Source organism: Centruroides sculpturatus, unplaced genomic scaffold (assembly GCF_000671375.1).
Source record: "Centruroides sculpturatus isolate CEXI.00-Female unplaced genomic scaffold, Cexi_2.0 scaffold721, whole genome shotgun sequence".
In the NCBI taxonomy this organism is placed as follows: Eukaryota; Metazoa; Arthropoda; class Arachnida; order Scorpiones; family Buthidae; genus Centruroides; species Centruroides sculpturatus.
The window spans coordinates 17,094-34,914 of record NW_019385006.1 but is presented as its reverse complement, the minus strand read 5'-3'; the positions used below and the strand labels follow the sequence as shown (position 1 = coordinate 34,914).

At 37.2% G+C, this 17,821-nt stretch overlaps 1 protein-coding gene across 2 annotated transcripts in view; it reads left to right on the top strand.

Moving 5' to 3' along the window:
- The window catches only part of LOC111633295 (kinesin heavy chain-like), a 48,938-nt gene extending 40,953 nt beyond the window's left edge, over positions 1-7,985 (top strand). Inside the window, exons 15-22 of one of the 2 annotated variants that reach the window (XM_023377832.1) lie at positions 66-167; positions 243-303; positions 391-570; positions 3,458-3,594; positions 3,674-3,753; positions 5,586-5,673; positions 6,782-6,801; positions 6,919-7,985. In XM_023377832.1, the coding sequence (XP_023233600.1) occupies positions 66-167; positions 243-303; positions 391-570; positions 3,458-3,594; positions 3,674-3,753; positions 5,586-5,673; positions 6,782-6,788 (655 nt within the window). In that variant the 3' untranslated portion in view covers positions 6,789-6,801; positions 6,919-7,985. Of the gene's footprint in view, positions 1-65; positions 168-242; positions 304-390; positions 571-3,457; positions 3,595-3,673; positions 3,754-5,585; positions 5,674-6,781 lie in introns of both variants that reach the window. The other variant, XM_023377831.1, reaches the window with a different exon arrangement.
- Positions 7,986-17,821: the final 9,836 nt, after the last annotated feature.

The window sequence follows — 17,821 nt, the reverse complement described above, 5'->3', positions numbered from 1 at the left end:
ATTTTAAGAAATTTTAAAAAAAAGTCCATAAAATGCATTTAACATAATGTTCTTATTTTCTTTAGTACAAATCAAAAGTTATCATTAGCTCAAGAAAAGATGAAACAAGATTATGAAAAATTGAAACAAGAAGAGGTAGAAAAGAGTCATAAACTTAAACAATTAATGTAAGTAAAACTTTTTAAGGTACCTAAAAAGATTCAAATAAGTAGTTCCTACAATTTAATCTGACCATGTTGTAGGCTGTTAAGTGATCGTAGGGAACAGGCACGTCAAGATTTAAAGGGTTTGGAAGAAACAGTGGTAAGTAGTTTTAAGAGAAAGTGTAATGAATTAGATTATTTTATAGTCTGTTAGAAAAAACTTAATGGCTGTTCTTTATATTCTTAGGCTAAAGAATTACAGACTCTACACAACCTAAGAAAATTGTTTGTTCAAGATTTGCAAGGCAGAGTAAAGAAGTCAATATTATCAGATGATAATGAGGATTCTGTTGAAAGTCCTGCACAAAAACAGAAAATTACATTCTTAGAAAATAATTTGGACCAACTTACCAAAGTGCATAAACAGGTAAAAAAAAAAACCTTTATTTTAATCTATAGCTTAATTCTTAAATTTGTAACACGATTATGAGATTTATGGGATATTATTTTTAAAAAAAACATGAAAGCTTGTTTGATCATCATCATCATTTGAAGATGCTTTTTAAGTTGAAAATTTTATCTTGGCTCATTATAAAATATTTATAATACACTCATTCAATACAATCATTATAATCTTTAACACTACTTTTAATAATACAGGTAGCCCCCGTATAACACGGTAGTTATGTTCCAAAAAATTGCCATGTTATGCGAATCCGTGTTATACGAAACAAAGAACTAATACGAAAAGGAGGGTTAGGTTCCAAAAATTAAAAAAACATGCTACTATATTTTCATAATTAAGATAAATATCTTCATTAAAATTTTTTTAAGTGATACATATTAATATAAATTAAACAATGTTTTCTTCGTCATCACTAAAAACACTATTAATTAACCGAGAGCGTTTTCTTTTTGGCAAGTTATCCTTATCCTCTGAGCATTTTTCTGCATTATCTTCAGATCCATGCTTTACCTTTTGCAAAATGTATGTAATTTTAGATTGCTTGCTTCTAGTTAAAAGGTCTTTATAAATTTCCTTATATGGTGCTAAGCACTTATGAAGAATAAAGCAAGTATGGAATAAGGGAAAAACATTCGGCAACATCAGAAGCAGAAGCGTCGCGATCTGGCAACATTGAAACAAGTTTCGAGAAGGACCACGTGTATCGACAGAAGGCGAGAAGAGAAAATTTACATACTTAAGTACTAATAGTTCACGAAAATAATAATTTTCGTGAACTATTATTACTTAAGTATGTAAAAATTTATTACATTTCCTGTTGTACGAGGGTTTTACCCAATTCTCGAACCGTGTCAGAGTAAATCCGTGCTATAAAAGTACCGTGTTATACGGGGGATGGTACCAATTCTCGAACCGTGTTAGAGTGAATCCGTGCTATAGAAGTGCCGTGTTATACGGGGGTTACCTGTATAGATACAAAATAGTAACTTGGAGAAACTAGTTGATATGATAAATTTTGTCATGAAGACAACTCTATCTGTTTCCAAATACTAGCACAGTTATTAATTTTTAAGTCTCATGAAATTTTAATAAATCAATAGTTTTTCTCATTTTTTTTAAAATTAGAAAAACTATTTGACAGCTAAATTATAATTTGATCTAATATCAAATAAATAATATTATGTTTTAGGGAAAATATAAATATATTTATACATAAGTAAATTGGACAAAAAATTAGTCACCCCTGTCAGAACATACCTAAATAACAGTTGTGGTGCTTCTTCCTGTATAACAGCATGAATCCATTGTGGTGGAGACTCCACAAGGTTGTGGATGTATTGAACATCATTTTGTAGCCATTCATGTATCATTTCTGAAGTTCCGCCAGAATATGTGGGTGTTTATTCCAGCACAAAAGGTGAATTCACTGTGGGATTATTTGGAACAGGAAGGACTTTACCTTCCGTTCCAAATAATCCCATCGATTTTTAATTGGATTTAAATCTAAAGATTTGGTGGGACAGTTGAGGTGAGACAGTTGCTGAATATTTCTACTGCTCAGTTTTAGTGCTGTCTGTGTACAGTACATGGTATTTGTTATATTGAAAGACAGGCATGGCAATGTGATGCTGCTCCCAAGGTTTAGGGCAAAAGGCAACACTTTATCATTCAGAATATTAAAATATCCATGCTGGTTCAAATTTGAAATTCTTCATCACCACAACAAGAGTCCATTTTGTGGTATGAAAAAACATCCCAAAACATCACCAAACCACCTCTAGCTTGAATAACACCTTCAACACAATCAGGATTGAAGACCTGCATTATGCATTTGTTGCATCCCATCATCAATGAATAGTATAAGCAAAAATGAGACTCATCCAACCAAATCACTTGTTTCCAATCTTCCACAGTAAAGTTTTGGTGCATCTTAGCCCATTCATAACATGCAACTTTGTGACTTCTCTTGAAAGAGGCCTCTTCCAGTGGCATAGCGTGGGTATCAGATGCCTGGGCGAACGAAAATTTTGCCGCCCCCTTATTTAGGTATCTCAATTTAAAAAATTAAAATTCAGTTTTGTCACAGAATAAGTAATGAAAAATCCTGTGCTCATTTCAATCAGTCTGAATTGTAGGTGCAACAAAAATATGAAATGAAATGGTTCAAATTTTTACAAAATATTATTATTATTTATTGTGAAATTTTGCCGTCCCCTAAAAGTGCCGTCCGGGGCGGGCCGCCCCTGCCACATTTATGTTGCCAATTTTCAGTTGATTGCAAACTACACCACTGTTTATAGATCTAATTGGAAGTACACTTCAACACACCAACAGATTGATGATTTCATTCATTTTGTGTCCTTTGGCAAACATGATGGCTCCTTTTATCACTCAGTGACATTTTTCTTATGACCCATATTGCAGGCTCAATTCAACAACACTCACCACTTCATAAGACAAAGACCCTGTAGACCATATCAGTACTATTTATCACCCAACAATTCTTCCAGGGTGCCCTCTGTGCAATCAGTACTATCTACTGTCATTTCTGTAGGGGTGACTAATTTTTTGTCTGGTGTGCTTATATCTATTTATATTTTCACTAAAACATTAAAATATATTTGAAAAACAATGATTATCTTAAGAAAGAATAAAAGATATAAATAGAATATTATGCTAAGAAAATTTCAATTCTTCTATAGGCTGTATTATATCATCATAAAATCCAAAAGATATTTTGTATTTTATGAAAATGATAATATAAAATTTGCAAAAAGATAAATAAGATATTTTTATACATTTTTATTGAGAAATTTGTTTATTTTATTTAATTTTATTTCACAATTAGCTTGTCAGAGACAATGCTGATCTTCGATGTGAACTTCCAAAATTGGAAAAACGCTTGCGTGCAACTATGGAAAGAGTTAAGACCTTGGAAACAGCTCTGAAGGAAGCAAAAGAATGTGCCATGCGAGATCGTAAACGGTAAGTCATTTCAATACAATACTAACTTTCATTCATCAATTAATTCAGTTCACTTCATTTATTTTTTTAAAATTTTCAGTTATCAATATGAAGTAGATAGAATTAAAGAAGCAGTCAGACAAAAGAGTCTCAGCAGAAGAGGTCATATGGCACAGATAGGTTAATACTTTTTTGGTATTTATATATAAATAAAATCAGTGCTATTTTATATACCAGTATCTAGTCCATTAAATTTTTCATTAATCTAAGATTCATTGAAAGAAGCATAGCACAATTCATGCAATGTTGTTGTGTTATGAGAGTCATTTTTTTTTTAACTTGTTATATGTTGGCAATGTATTGTGGCACAATAGCTTGATTATGTCATTTCCAATCATATTATCAATGGTAGTAAATATTAGAGTATGAATTGGTAAAAGGGACAACAAAAGTAAATTGTTAAGGCATCAAGTCTGGTGCAATCAACAGTCTATATTCACTCCTTACTTGAATGATATTGTCTAATATTATAACTATTTAGTGAATTATAAACCAACTTCAAAAATTATGAAAGAAATCATCAGTAGTGATAAGATTGTCTAATATTATTATAATTTCTTTTAAAATTAAAGAATGAGTAATAAAAGAAAATATGCTTTGAGTTAATTAAATTACAGAAATACTTTGCCTTTCTGAACTAATGTTTCTAACAATAATTCATAAAGTAAGATATAAGGAGAATGATGTATTAAATGGAGTTACACTGATTTTCCTTACATCGGAACATAGTCTTTCAAAACAGAGGAGGAATAATAAAACAATGCTTGAAAAAAATCATTTTAATAATTAAAAGAAAAAAACTAGCAGTACAGTGTATAAAATAAAAACAGAATGTATAAAGAGCTTCATTCTTTTAATGATGATGGTTGTTCTTTTTTATTGTCTTATCATATTCACTTTGTACAATTTATTTAGGTTCTTCAAAACTTTGCCTTTAACTTATTGTTGATTTTCAAAGTTTTTCCAAATGTCTTTCATGTTCTTTTAACTGGTCTTTTCTCAGGCTTTTATTATTATTGTCACTGAAAATTGTATGCTTCAACATCCATCATATAAACATAATTGTTTTCTGTGCTATGCACTTGCTGTAGGTGTTCTTCATATTGTATAGATGTCTGTTGATTACAAATTCATACTTCATTGCAAAGTCTAGATTTTGGAACTTGTTTTCAAACAGTATATACATTGGTCAACTATTACATTATGTTCCTCTGTTATGAATAATGACTATATATTTCATCCCAAAGTAAACTCTGTAGAAACTGAACTTAATATTGTAATTATTTAAAGTATTTTTCCATAATAGTTAACATTGCAATTACTCAAATATCTCATCATACTCCTCACTTGTAAACTATCTATGAGTCATTTCCAGATGCCTTTGTTGTTGAAACACCCCTACAATAGAATGAACCTTCTGTCAGAATGACACAAGATGATGGTGCTGTAGGAAGGTAATGGTGTCAGAGACAGAGATGTACACAAATAATCACGTTTATTTTAAAAGAAAAACTCTTACAATTATTCATAGTTACACTCAATATGGGTGGGAGTTGGTGTTTCAATGGTGAATCTATGAAGACTGGGAAGCAGAGAAGATGAATTCCCAAATGTCAGATGAGTCAACAATGGTAAATTGTATTTTAATGGATTGGTCTCACTGGCTGAAACTTTGAGGACACAATATAAAGCAAGTTAACAGCTGAACCCATTTTTAAATGCTTTTATTTAATGTTAACAAAGCCAACAGAATAGTCTGAGATATTAAACCAACTTCCTTGTTGTTGAATTTAAGACATTTTCTTATTAAATAAAACTAAACATTTTATGTCTCAGAAAAATCATTAAAACAATTTTAGACAATTAAATTTTGTCTTTAAGAAAAGCTTCATAAAATGAAAATTGCTTTTAATCTTTCAGTATTTTTAATGAAAAGTCTTATTTCTCTTTAGCTAAACCAATTCGTGCTGGTCAACATGTAGGAGGAATGACTGCAATTAGATCTGGTGTGCCAGTTTTTCGACCACCAATAGCAGAAAAGTAAGTTGAATTTTATAAAATCAATCCTCTTACAAGGGGAAGTTATGACATGGTCCTCAGGTTTTAATAATAATGTTTGTGTGGATAAGCCTTGGTATGAACCTTTATTGATTTAAAAACAGAGATTTTCAAGAAAATGTTTGGGAAGGACATTAACTTGAAAAATTCTGAGTAAATTACTCAAGTTTTGCAGCATTTTTTTTTTCAGACTGCATAGTTCAGAAGTAGTGTGCTTTAAGCTTAGTTCACACTGAGTGCAATTTGCTGGCGAAAACGAAAAACAGAGCGAATAACCTGTGAAATGAGTCATGTTTGACCGGTTATTCGTTCTGTTTTTTGCTTTCGCCAGCAACTAGCACTCAATGTGAACTAAGCTTTACTCCTATTTGCATCTCAATAACAGAGGAAATTTTATTCAAATCAATGTAATTTATACATTTTTGTCTTTGGACATTTAATATAAATTTTGTCCATTTATTTACTAAAAGCCTGTAAAATTTGTATCAATTTGAAAAAGTTTCTTTGGGATGCAATCCTCACAAATAGGAGTAAGGCACACTGTCAATAAAAGATTCCACAAAACTTTGCTCTTAAGTTTCTCAGGATTTTTTAACTTTGATTTTCTTGCAAACGTTTGAGAAACACATTTTCTCTTTGCTCAATAAGGAGCTGTCCATAAATGATGTCCACACTGAAAGGAAGGGGAGTTACGACAAGATGGAGAATCTTTGAGCTTTGGTGGGCATTCATTTATTTTATTAAATTTTGTACAGTTAACATATTTTATTATATTATTTCAAAATTTCTTGTATGTTTCGTTTATACTTAAAGATTTTGAGGGAGGCTGAGTTTTGTTGGACATCCAAAGGGGAGAGGAGGTTACTGAAACTTGGACAAACTGGGACAAGAGGGGGAGTAAAAATTTCAAGAAAAATGCAGATATAGTTTATGGACAGACTCTAAAAGTTCATATCAAGGCTGAGCACACACACAGTGTTATTGAAAACCCTTGGATCATATTGTAACCTTCCTCTTATTACATTGAATGTTGTTCTAAAACTAATTTTGAATATATAATATAATAATAATAAATTATTACTCTTTTAAGGCTATAGGAAAAATGACATGGTATGAAGAAATGAGATTTTGTGTGAATATTGTTATTTCTTCTCCTTTTCACAATTTAGAAATGACATTTGTGAAGAAATTTTCTTGTTCTTAATTTTTTGTGCATAAAATTTTTAGCATTTGTTTTAGGACGAAAAGAACATTCAAAGCCTATAAATATTAATAAACATTATACCTGTCTATCGACGCTTTCTACCCGTCGAAGAAATTTCCAGAAGAAACGAAGTGACATCTAATAGTATTAATTTATATTGCTTTCGTACGAAAATAGAACATTCTAAATGGCTGGACCAAATAATATAATTGTCTTATTGCTATTTAATATTTTAGTATTATTTTTCGTGTTTGCTACCTACTATAAGTATATTAAATATATGATGTGTGTCTGTCTCAGAATTGTATTTACAGTTTTTTTGTTTTAAAGTCTTGTATTTATATTAATTATATAATGGGACATTGTACAGTGTCTTCGTCTTCTTAAACCTTGCATACGCAATTCCTATTGTGATTGAGAAAATATCTACTAAAGTAGATGCTTCACAATAGGTAACTTAAAATGAATATGCAGCCAATCAATCTCATTATATATATAAAATATAATCTCGTAAATTACTTTTCATAGCTTTTAATCAAAATTACTTGTCTGCCAGTCACAGATACATTATATATATATAACTTTTGTAAAAAAAGAAAATTAAAAATATCATAAAGAATATAAAGCTTTCACGAGCATGTCTTATTTGTAATGTGTAAATATATATATAAATTATGTACTACTTAGTTTTAATCTGGTCACAAATAATTAATGCATGCTTGCAATCGACATGCTCGTTCGAAGTCGATCAAAGAGTACATTTGCACCACACTTTGTTATTGCTAATATGCAGAAGCAAATACTCCGATGGTTGCTCTTCTTTCCATAAATTAGCATCGGAGATATGTAATATCACCTAAAGTTTCCAAATCAATTGTTTTTTTAATTATTTGATCAAAATGTAATTGCTGTATATATGATATATACATTTCACTATCTGAAAAGAAGGTGAAATTCACCATGCTTGGCATTGCTGCTTTGTTCGAGAGGCTTTCAGTTGTTTTACAAATACTTAACATTTCATCCATGGCCTCTTCCAAATATCTGTATTGCTTTGTAAATGAATAAAAAGTCATGGGTTCTGTACTAAGTTTAGAAATTTGTATTTTATACATATATACAATTTTTCAAACACAGAAACAATCCAAGTCGTTAGCCAAACTTAAATCTAAACTATCGGGTACAGAGTCTCGACCCACAGCTGGATTTAATTAAATCCATTTCGGATTTCTTGCTTTTTAATTAAACCTGAAAAATAAACTAATATAACACTAAATTGCCGTATCATTGTCACAAACCAAACAACGCGTTGAAATGTAGAATCGAAAAACGTTACAGCAAAAACGGCTGACCATACATACTTTTTTCTCCCCCAATTATCTCATTTTAATAAAATTTTCACTCTTTGTCACGTTTTTCAAAACTTGTATACAAAATGGAGAGCTATTTTTAAACACATTTGTATATTGCATTCTGAACTTTGATTTGTTAGAAAATGTTTATTAATAAGGGTCATAAATTTGAACGGATGCTCGAATTGCAAGAAATATAGTTTCAACGAAGAATAGAAATGATAAAATAATGAGTGCTAATGAAGAATAACCAAACACTGAAAAATGGAAGAAAAAATGCAGCTGACAAAACATTTAATGAAATGTACGAAAAAGCTCCAATTCAAAGATCTAATATTACTTTGATAGAATTAGTTCCTTGTTTTCCAGGAACTCCAACTTTTGTAGCAAGGATATTTTCGCTTATGAATTTTCTATGGTCATATGGTCAAAATAGAAGCAGAAATTAATTATTGAAGTCACGAAAGTAATGCTAATTATAAAGCAAGACTACGACTTGCAATAGCCAGAACAAAAGTTCATCCGAAAAATATGCCTGGAGTGAGTAGGATACCCTCTATACAAAACTTAAACTTGATCGATGTAATAAAAATATCACTTTTTCGTTACTAGATTTTCGAAAATAGAATATTTTAGATAAATTTACATATTCTTTTTTACGCCACCAAATTGATATCAGTAATGTACTGACAATAGCGGCCGGATGGCCAAGCGGTCAAGGTGGCAGCCCATCGCTCTGGGGAACCCGGGTTCAAATCCGAACGGGTCGAAAAATCCCCAGGAATTTTTCGGGGGTGGTCCGTTTGGATATATCGGGCACCGTCCCTCACCACCCGGCAGCCCCATTGTGGGCCTGGCTGAACCCATAATGGGCTTGCAAAAAGAGGCCCTCTTAGTGCCCACAGGGCGGGAAAGAGTTTAAAAAAAAAAAAGTAATGTACTGGCAAATTTTTAATGTGCTATATCAGTTGGGGCTCTCCACTTCCGTTTTTGTCTTAATTATGGTCAACCTACTTTTGAGTATAGTAAAATTTACGAACCTGAACGTACTGTAAAGTATACACAGCAATACATTGCAGATTATTCAGAGAACAGCAATGATTTTAAATTTCTTCTGAATTCTTAAATTTTTATTCTTTTTACTATATTTAAATATCCTATGCTTTGATTTTTATCGGTTTGATAATCGACGCTACTTTTAATATTTTGCTGGACGGCCTGACGACCGAGCGGTTAAGGTAGCGGCTTAAAGATGTGGGGACCCAGGAACGAATTCGAACAGGTCGAAAACTACTAGGAATTTTTCGGGGAATGGCACACTCAAGACTCACAGTCAACTGCTAATCTCCAAAAGTTGAAGGCTGACAGTGGACCAAACCACATTCCTGCAGAGGACATACCCATAAAAGCACCTGACATCAGCCTCATGGATTTCTTTGAATTTGACTTCCTGAAGCAACGTCTCTTTCTTCGTAAGGCTACAACATTAGATGATCTTTGGAAAGTAATTCAACAAGAGTGGTCATCTGTACCGGTCGAAACTTGCAAGGTCTTCTAATCGTGGAAGCGGCGATATCCTGCTGCGAGCCAACGAGATGGAGAACACATCTGGCAAAGACAATTCATTGATGGGTATTTCGTGAAAGAAAGTAAGTGAAAAAGTGAGTCACCCTCAGAAATGTATTATAAGAGCTCTCGTATAAATTTATATGTTGAATACAGAGTAAAATCATGCGTATTTGATACTTCCTTCTCCTTTAACTCTATTAAAGATATAAATACAGTATGTTAACAGCTTAAAAGGGTCGTACTTTAATCATCAATAGGAAATGTTCAAGTGGTTTTTCTTTTCACGAGAGAGACAAGTGTTTTTGCTAAAGTTCTTTTGGGACTAGAGGAACCTGTAGGGGAAGAATTTCTTGGACCCTTGGGGTTTTTTCAGATAGGAGAGTTTTTTGTACTCTGTCGTGGAGGATTTTCCAAGCGCAGGGAGGGATTCTCCCCAGCGAGGATGCCCTCAGCCATGGCCGCCAGACTCGGCAGCTCACGTCGATCTTAATGACCTTTACTTTTTCGTCCCTTTAATGGAGGCGGAGAAATTACATTCCATTAGCCTGTCGCTACTCCCAGAGCAAGTCTACACAGTTTTTCTGGAGGGTCAGAGTCCCCTCCACCTTCTTCGCCTGGCGGAACTTCATGAAACACTTCACACACTCGGAAAGCATACAAGACATTAGGTATTCCTGGGCAGGTGCTCTTATACTTAAATCCTGCGACCCCCAAACTGCGGAGGAGGCCCTCCATATCGCAGACTTGGCTGGGACCCAAGTGAGGGGCCGCTTGGCGTCCGACTGTGCGAGGTGTCTATACATCAATAGCTGTAACAGAGATATACAACATACTTTCGGCCAAAAACATTCCAATCATAGAAATACGCTGCTTCACGCGGAGAGAGGGGACTCAGTAGTTCCAAGCCCCACAGTTTACTTGTCAGTGGCAAGTGCTACAAAAATGGAGACAATTACCTTATACTATCAGCACTATAGATGTGTGAAAGGTACATTCCTCGTCCGCATCTCTGTGACCGGTGCCTTTCTTTCGGCCACTTAGAAGCTTCATGCAGAGGCCGACGTAGATGCATCAGATGTGGAGCGAATTATGAACCCAATGAATGCAATGCTGAGCGGAAGGACTGTGTCCACTGCATGATGCAAGAACAGACGACCTTCTCCGGATGATGTATACCGTGATGAGCCCGATGGCGACCTTTTGGTGCAAACCTGCTGGAAGGCGTGCCACCCACTACAATTCAACGTATTGAAAAGCCACTCCACACTACCCTCCGTACCGCATTGGGCGTTCTGAAAACCACCCCAATCATCTCGCTATACACTGAAACGTTTTATATGCCACTACATCTCAGGCTCCACCAAAAAGCATTGGCAAGTGCCATCACCCACATCTCCAGGGGTCTGCACACCCACTTTTTATTACGGCACATGGCTTGGATTACTATCGCTGGTGCCCGTATCAGAGACCATATATTCACAGAATAATATCCCTTATATGTCAGGAGGGGTTTCCGATATCCCACCTATATCAACAGAAACATACTCCGTTCAACATGGCCCGGATTTGTCCTCACGCCTTTAAGAGCTAACTCGCTCTCCTTCGGAACCCCCAGAAATAGCATGTGCACCATTCCGATAGATGCAAATGTCAACCTGGCAGGGAAGGATCCTCATAGGGGGATGCCTTCAAGTCAAGGATCCGCATATCGATAGGGATTGTCCTCCTGGATCACCACATCAGGGAGACCTGGCTGTTAGATAATTCTTGCAGTGTATACGGGGCAGAAGTCCTACACCTAAGCTCAAGCCTAGACGGTCCGTCGGTCATATGCTCCGACAGTAAGTCCACAATACAGGCGATAGGTAATATCTCCTCCTCATCCCCGGCACTTTTATTGACATTGCGGACAATATTAGTCAGCATCCCAAACCCATTGAAATCGGGTGAACCACAGGCCACGTGGGAATAGACATTAACGAGGCAGCAGACAGAGCCGCGAGCACAGATACCTCATCAGGCTCTTGGCATAGGTCACTTATGGCCCGTGATTTAATCCGGGAGTATAGAGAAAAACAAAAAATAAGTTTGCTGACCACAATTCTGTGATTTTGTGACAGAATTGTGGTCAGCAAACTTGCGGAATAAAGGACGAGACCACCTCAGACCCTTCACTCCCTGGCCTTACAGGCACACTTCTTCTCGGAACACGGAGACCCTCTTGGCCCGCCTTAGAACTGACACTGCTCCTCAAAACGGGTTCCTCTGTTCTAGAAACCTATGAGCTTCACCAGACTGTCCACATTGTGGCGCTCAAGAGACATCCAGACATTATTGGCTGATTGCCCAAGATATACAGAAGCCCGACAAGAGCTCGGCCGTACTCTGAAGATAGACCTCGCAATCATCCAGACTTTAACACCCATATATTGGGTAAGAACAGACCTCTCACCTAGACAGCACGTGCAGACCCTCGAACGCTACGTAGCTCGCACACATCGATTTGTCTAATAACGGACAGGAGTACATCGGAGAAAAGGCGATCCAGCCAGAATCTCCGTATTAGAGAAGAAAAAAGAAAGAAAGCTTAAAAGATCATTTTGTTTTAGAATTTTGTGGAGGAAAATTCAACTTTCAAATAATTTTTATAATACTTCACACTGGGAAAAGATCTTCCAATTCCGGATGGGTCGAAAAATCCCCACGAATTTTTCGGGGATGGTCCGACCGGATATGTCGGCCTCCGTCCCTCACCACCCTGTCGCCCCATTGTGGGCTTGGCCGAACCCATAATGGGTTTGCTAAATAAGACCCTTTTAATGCCCACAGGGCGAAAAGAGTTTAAAAAAATCTTTCAATTCGGTATTTGTGAGACAAAATATTATATTTAATATTCCAATCATTTGAAGAACGCATATCTTAAATTGCATCCAAATATGGACCAAATAAATCATTAAATTTTTTACGGTAGTCTCTCTCTAAAGGGGTTTCAAGATCGCATGTCACGTGATAAAACGGACGTTGGCTCTGCCCCTTCACCATGTTTGTGCTCTAGCTTCCGCTTGCATAGTTTACATGTGGTTTTTGACAGGTTGGCAGCATTTTTTTTCAATTTAAACTTAATAGAACTGCAATATTTTTATATCATGGACAAAGTTAAGAAAGATGCTTTTCTGGCGGGTTATTCTCGCAGTCTGACAGGACGAGATGCTGCTTTATATGGAAAGTTTCATTATATCAAGGTGTCGATCCATACGAAGCCAGCATCTTCGTTGTAGATCAGGAGTCGTAGCCTAAAATAGAATCTGGTGACATATACCATTTGGTTTTGACGACAAATTCCTACACCCTTTTACAAATGAAAGCTTACAAAATTTTAGAAGCTCATAATTATCTTACAAATGCTGTGTTTCTGCTGATTATGTGCTCTTTCATAACGCTCCCGATATGCAGTTGGACTGTGGCCACTCTCATACCCCATGTATTATGTTGGCACCCAGTCTGGTGATGACATATCATGAAATAATGAAGGTTTTCTTTTGGGGTAAAAAACTTTTTCAATAATATATTATTATTAAAAAGAACTTACCATTATGGTATGTTATATATGTTACTAAATAATAAATTAAAATTTGTCAGGAACAACTATGTAGTGATTATTTGTTACTAATGTAAAAAACTCATTGTAAAAATTAACATCTTAAAAAAAGAATGTTAATGTTGCCCACCAAAATAACCTACTTAACTTAGCTATTTATAAACGAACAATGGAAATTATTGGTTTATATCTTTAAAAATACACACGTTGTATGTAAATTAGACTGGAAGGACAATTGGTTCAAAATGTATTTCTAAGTGATTATCTTGGCTTAGCATTTTAATATATTAAACTCTTGTATAGGTTCAAATCTAGGACAGGATGACGCGATTGGGACTTTGACAGAGCTAGATGTAGAGCATATCGATAGGAACAAAAGTCAATGGAATCACGCCCGTACGGGCGAACCTTCGCGAGATATAGGCCCCCAAAATGCCTATAGACCCTCAAAAATGTGATAAAATTCAAAAGTGAAAAATTTCAGAACTAAATCTCGAAACCACATTTTATGCCATTTCTGTTAGAACTTGCTACACACTCCCAAAACCACCCTACACACGAGGATCGCCACCTTTCGACCGCCACTTCCGGGGAACGCCATGGGGAGTAGCGCCTCTCTCTCTCTCTCTCTGTGCTAAGCCTGTCGCGTGTTTAACAGGCAGCAAGCCGTATTCTAACGACACTTCTATCGGCAAAGACTAAAAAAAAGCTCGATTATTACCGGTAATTAGGCAACGCTTTCTCCGCCGCCGAACGCGCTTCCATTTCGCTATCTCTAACACATTCTAACTGACGATGGAAAAGGCCAACAAAACAGATTCTACACTCACCTTCGGCAGAGTCTCCTCCTCTCGCTACCTGACGACGTCTAGGTATCCGATCTTGTGTAGGCGAAGACGGGGTGAGGCCGCCGGTCACCGCTGCCGCCTCCTTCTCGGCTATGTCCCGGAGGTCGACGATGACGACGACGAAGATGGGATCGCCCGATGTTGTCCGAACAATCGCATATAATCCAGGTTTCGCGTACAAATATCCTTCGGTAATGCGCACCATATATATATATACACACACACACACACACACAAGCTTCGCTGTTCGCTGGGCGTTCGTTTTTCCCCTGCCGTTTCTCTTCGTCGCCCTCGTGCACGGGTACATCACCAAAACATACGTATATAGACGATCTAGANAAGGATACTTGTACCCGAACCCTGGATTATATGCGATTGTTCGAATAACATCGGGCGATCCCATCTTCGTCGTCGTCGACCTCCTGGACATAGCCGAGGAGGAGGAAGCGGCAGCGGTGACCGGCGGTCTTACCCCGGCTTCTCCTAAACAAGATCAGAAACGGGCCAGTCGTCGTAGGGTAGCGAGAAAAGGAGACTCTGTCGAAGGTGAGTGTATAATCTGTTTTGTTGGCTTTTTCCGTCGTCAGTTACAATGTGTTAGAGATAGGGAAATAGAAGCGCGCTCAGTATAGAGCGGCGGCGGCATAGAAAGCGTTGCCTAATTAGCGGCATTTTTGGGAGCCTATATCTCGCGAAGGGTCGCCCGTACGGGCATGGTTCCTTTGACTTTTTTGTTCCTATCGATATGCTCTACTGCTCTGTCAAAGTCCCAATTTGCTACATTTGTCCTAGAATTGTGCCCCGTATTCTAACGACACTTCTATCGGCAAAGACCTAAAAAAAAGCTCGATTATTACCGGTAATTAGGCAACGCTTTCTCCGCCGCCGAACGCGCTTCCATTTCGCTATCTCTAACACATTCTAACTGACGATGGAAAAGGCCAACAAAACAGATTCTACACTCACCTTCGGCAGAGTCTCCTCCTCTCGCTACCTGACGACGTCTAGGTATCCGATCTTGTGTAGGCGAAGACGGGGTGAGGCCGCCGGTCACCGCTGCCGCCTCCTTCTCGGCTATGTCCCGGAGGTCGACGATGACACGACGAAGATGGGATCGCCCGATGTTGTCCGAACAATCGCATATAATCCAGGTTTCGCGTACAAATATCCTTCGGTAATGCGCACCATATATATATATACACACACACACACACACACAAGCTTCGCTGTTCGCTGGGCGTTCGTTTTTCCCCTGCCGTTTCTCTTCGTCGCCCTCGTGCACGGGTACATCACCAAAACATACGTATATAGACGATCTAGACGTGTCGGCGAAGACAGAAACGTCGGTCGATCGTCACATGAAACCTTCACCGCCAAACATTCTGTTGCCACTAATAACAGAAGTTCGCGTGAAAAATCAAACTGTGATTTTCCACGACTCGTTCCACATGCTGCAAGCATTCGATTTGAAGACCGACTTCAACTTATGTTTTGTGAAAGCATCAACTCCTAATCCACATTCGTCGAGGTTAGGCATCCATTCCATACGAACCACGTCGTTCATGATTTGTTTCGTTTCTAAGAAAAGATTGTTTATTTCGCTCATTTTCGACCTTACATTTTCTAAACCATCAATTAAACTTCAACTTCCGGGTTGAGAACAGTCGAAATCCGGACATCTTCATGAAGAGGAAAGCTGTAATCGAAGTAGGAATGCAAAGGTAATCTCTACATAAAAACTTCTCCTTGCCTTATTAACACTCAAAGCTGCAAAGAGCAATGCTTTTAAAAGATCGGATGAAGGCAGAATGTGTCACCAAAGTAAAAGCAGTTTTAAATGTTTTTGATAATCTTTAAAACAATGCAATATTTGAAACTATATTTTGACTTCGTTAATTGTGATAATCGAGACGATGAAAGCGAATTCCAGATTACATTGCAATGTGATTACAAATGGACAACTTAAAAATTCCGAAATAATATCATTTGACTTCTTCAAAGAAGTAACTAAGTCTTTCGATAACATACAAAGTAGTGTGGAGAAAGGGAACGAATTGGACAATTGTCACGAGCCAATGCCAAGTGAGATAGAAAGAAGCTGCAACAAGCGTTCTCATCTCATTCTGAAATTTTAACATCTGCATTTGATTTTTGAAAACCATTGCTCTTTGCAATCTTAACGTAAGGAAAACTTTTAATGTAGAAATTGTCTTTTCCTTCGTACTTCGATTACAGCTTTCCTGTCTCATACTCATCACAAGCGTGTAATAAGCAATCGTTTTGTTCGTTACGTATACAGATAGGTTTGGATTTCCTGAGATATTTAATCTCGGGCAAAGCACAAACTCATTCCATATCATCATAAAATTCAACAGGAATAATCTGAATCGCTTTCCAGTGAATTGAAAACTTTCGCTGAGAAATGCCATTGTAAAAATTAACATCTTAAAAAAAGAATGTTAATGTTGCCCACCAAAATAACCTACTTAACTTAGCTATTTATAAACGAACAATGGAAATTATTGGTTTATATCTTTAAAAATACACACGTTGTATGTAAATTAGACTGGAAGGACAATTGGTTCAAAATGTATTTCTAAGTGATTATCTTGGCTTAGCATTTTAATATATTAAACTCTATTGTATAGGTTCAAATCTAGGACAGGATGACGCGATTGGGACTTTGACAGAGCTAGATGTAGAGCATATCGATAGGAACAAAAGTCAATGGAATCACGCCCGTACGGGCGAACCTTCGCGAGATATAGGCCCCCAAAATGCCTATAGACCCTCAAAAATGTGATAAAATTCAAAAGTGAAAAATTTCAGAACTAAATCTCGAAACCACATTTTATGCCATTTCTGTTAGAACTTGCTACACACTCCCAAAACCACCCTACACACGAGGATCGCCACCTTTCGACCGCCACTTCCGGGGAACGCCATGGGGAGTAGCGCCCCTCTCTCTCTCTCTCTGCTAAGCCTGTCGCGTGTTTAACAGGCAGCAAGCCGTATTCTAACGACACTTCTATCGGCAAAGACTAAAAAAAAGCTCGATTATTACCGGTAATTAGGCAACGCTTTCTCCGCCGCCGAACGCGCTTCCATTTCGCTATCTCTAACACATTCTAACTGACGATGGAAAAGGCCAACAAAACAGATTCTACACTCACCTTCGGCAGAGTCTCCTCCTCTCGCTACCTGACGACGTCTAGGTATCCGATCTTGTGTAGGCGAAGACGGGGTGAGGCCGCCGGTCACCGCTGCCGCCTCCTTCTCGGCTATGTCCCGGAGGTCGACGATGACACGACGAAGATGGGATCGCCCGATGTTGTCCGAACAATCGCATATAATCCAGGTTTCGCGTACAAATATCCTTCGGTAATGCGCACCATATATATATATACACACACACACACACACACAAGCTTCGCTGTTCGCTGGGCGTTCGTTTTTCCCCTGCCGTTTCTCTTCGTCGCCCTCGTGCACGGGTACATCACCAAAACATACGTATATAGACGATCTAGACGTGTCGGCGAAGACAGAAACGTCGGTCGAT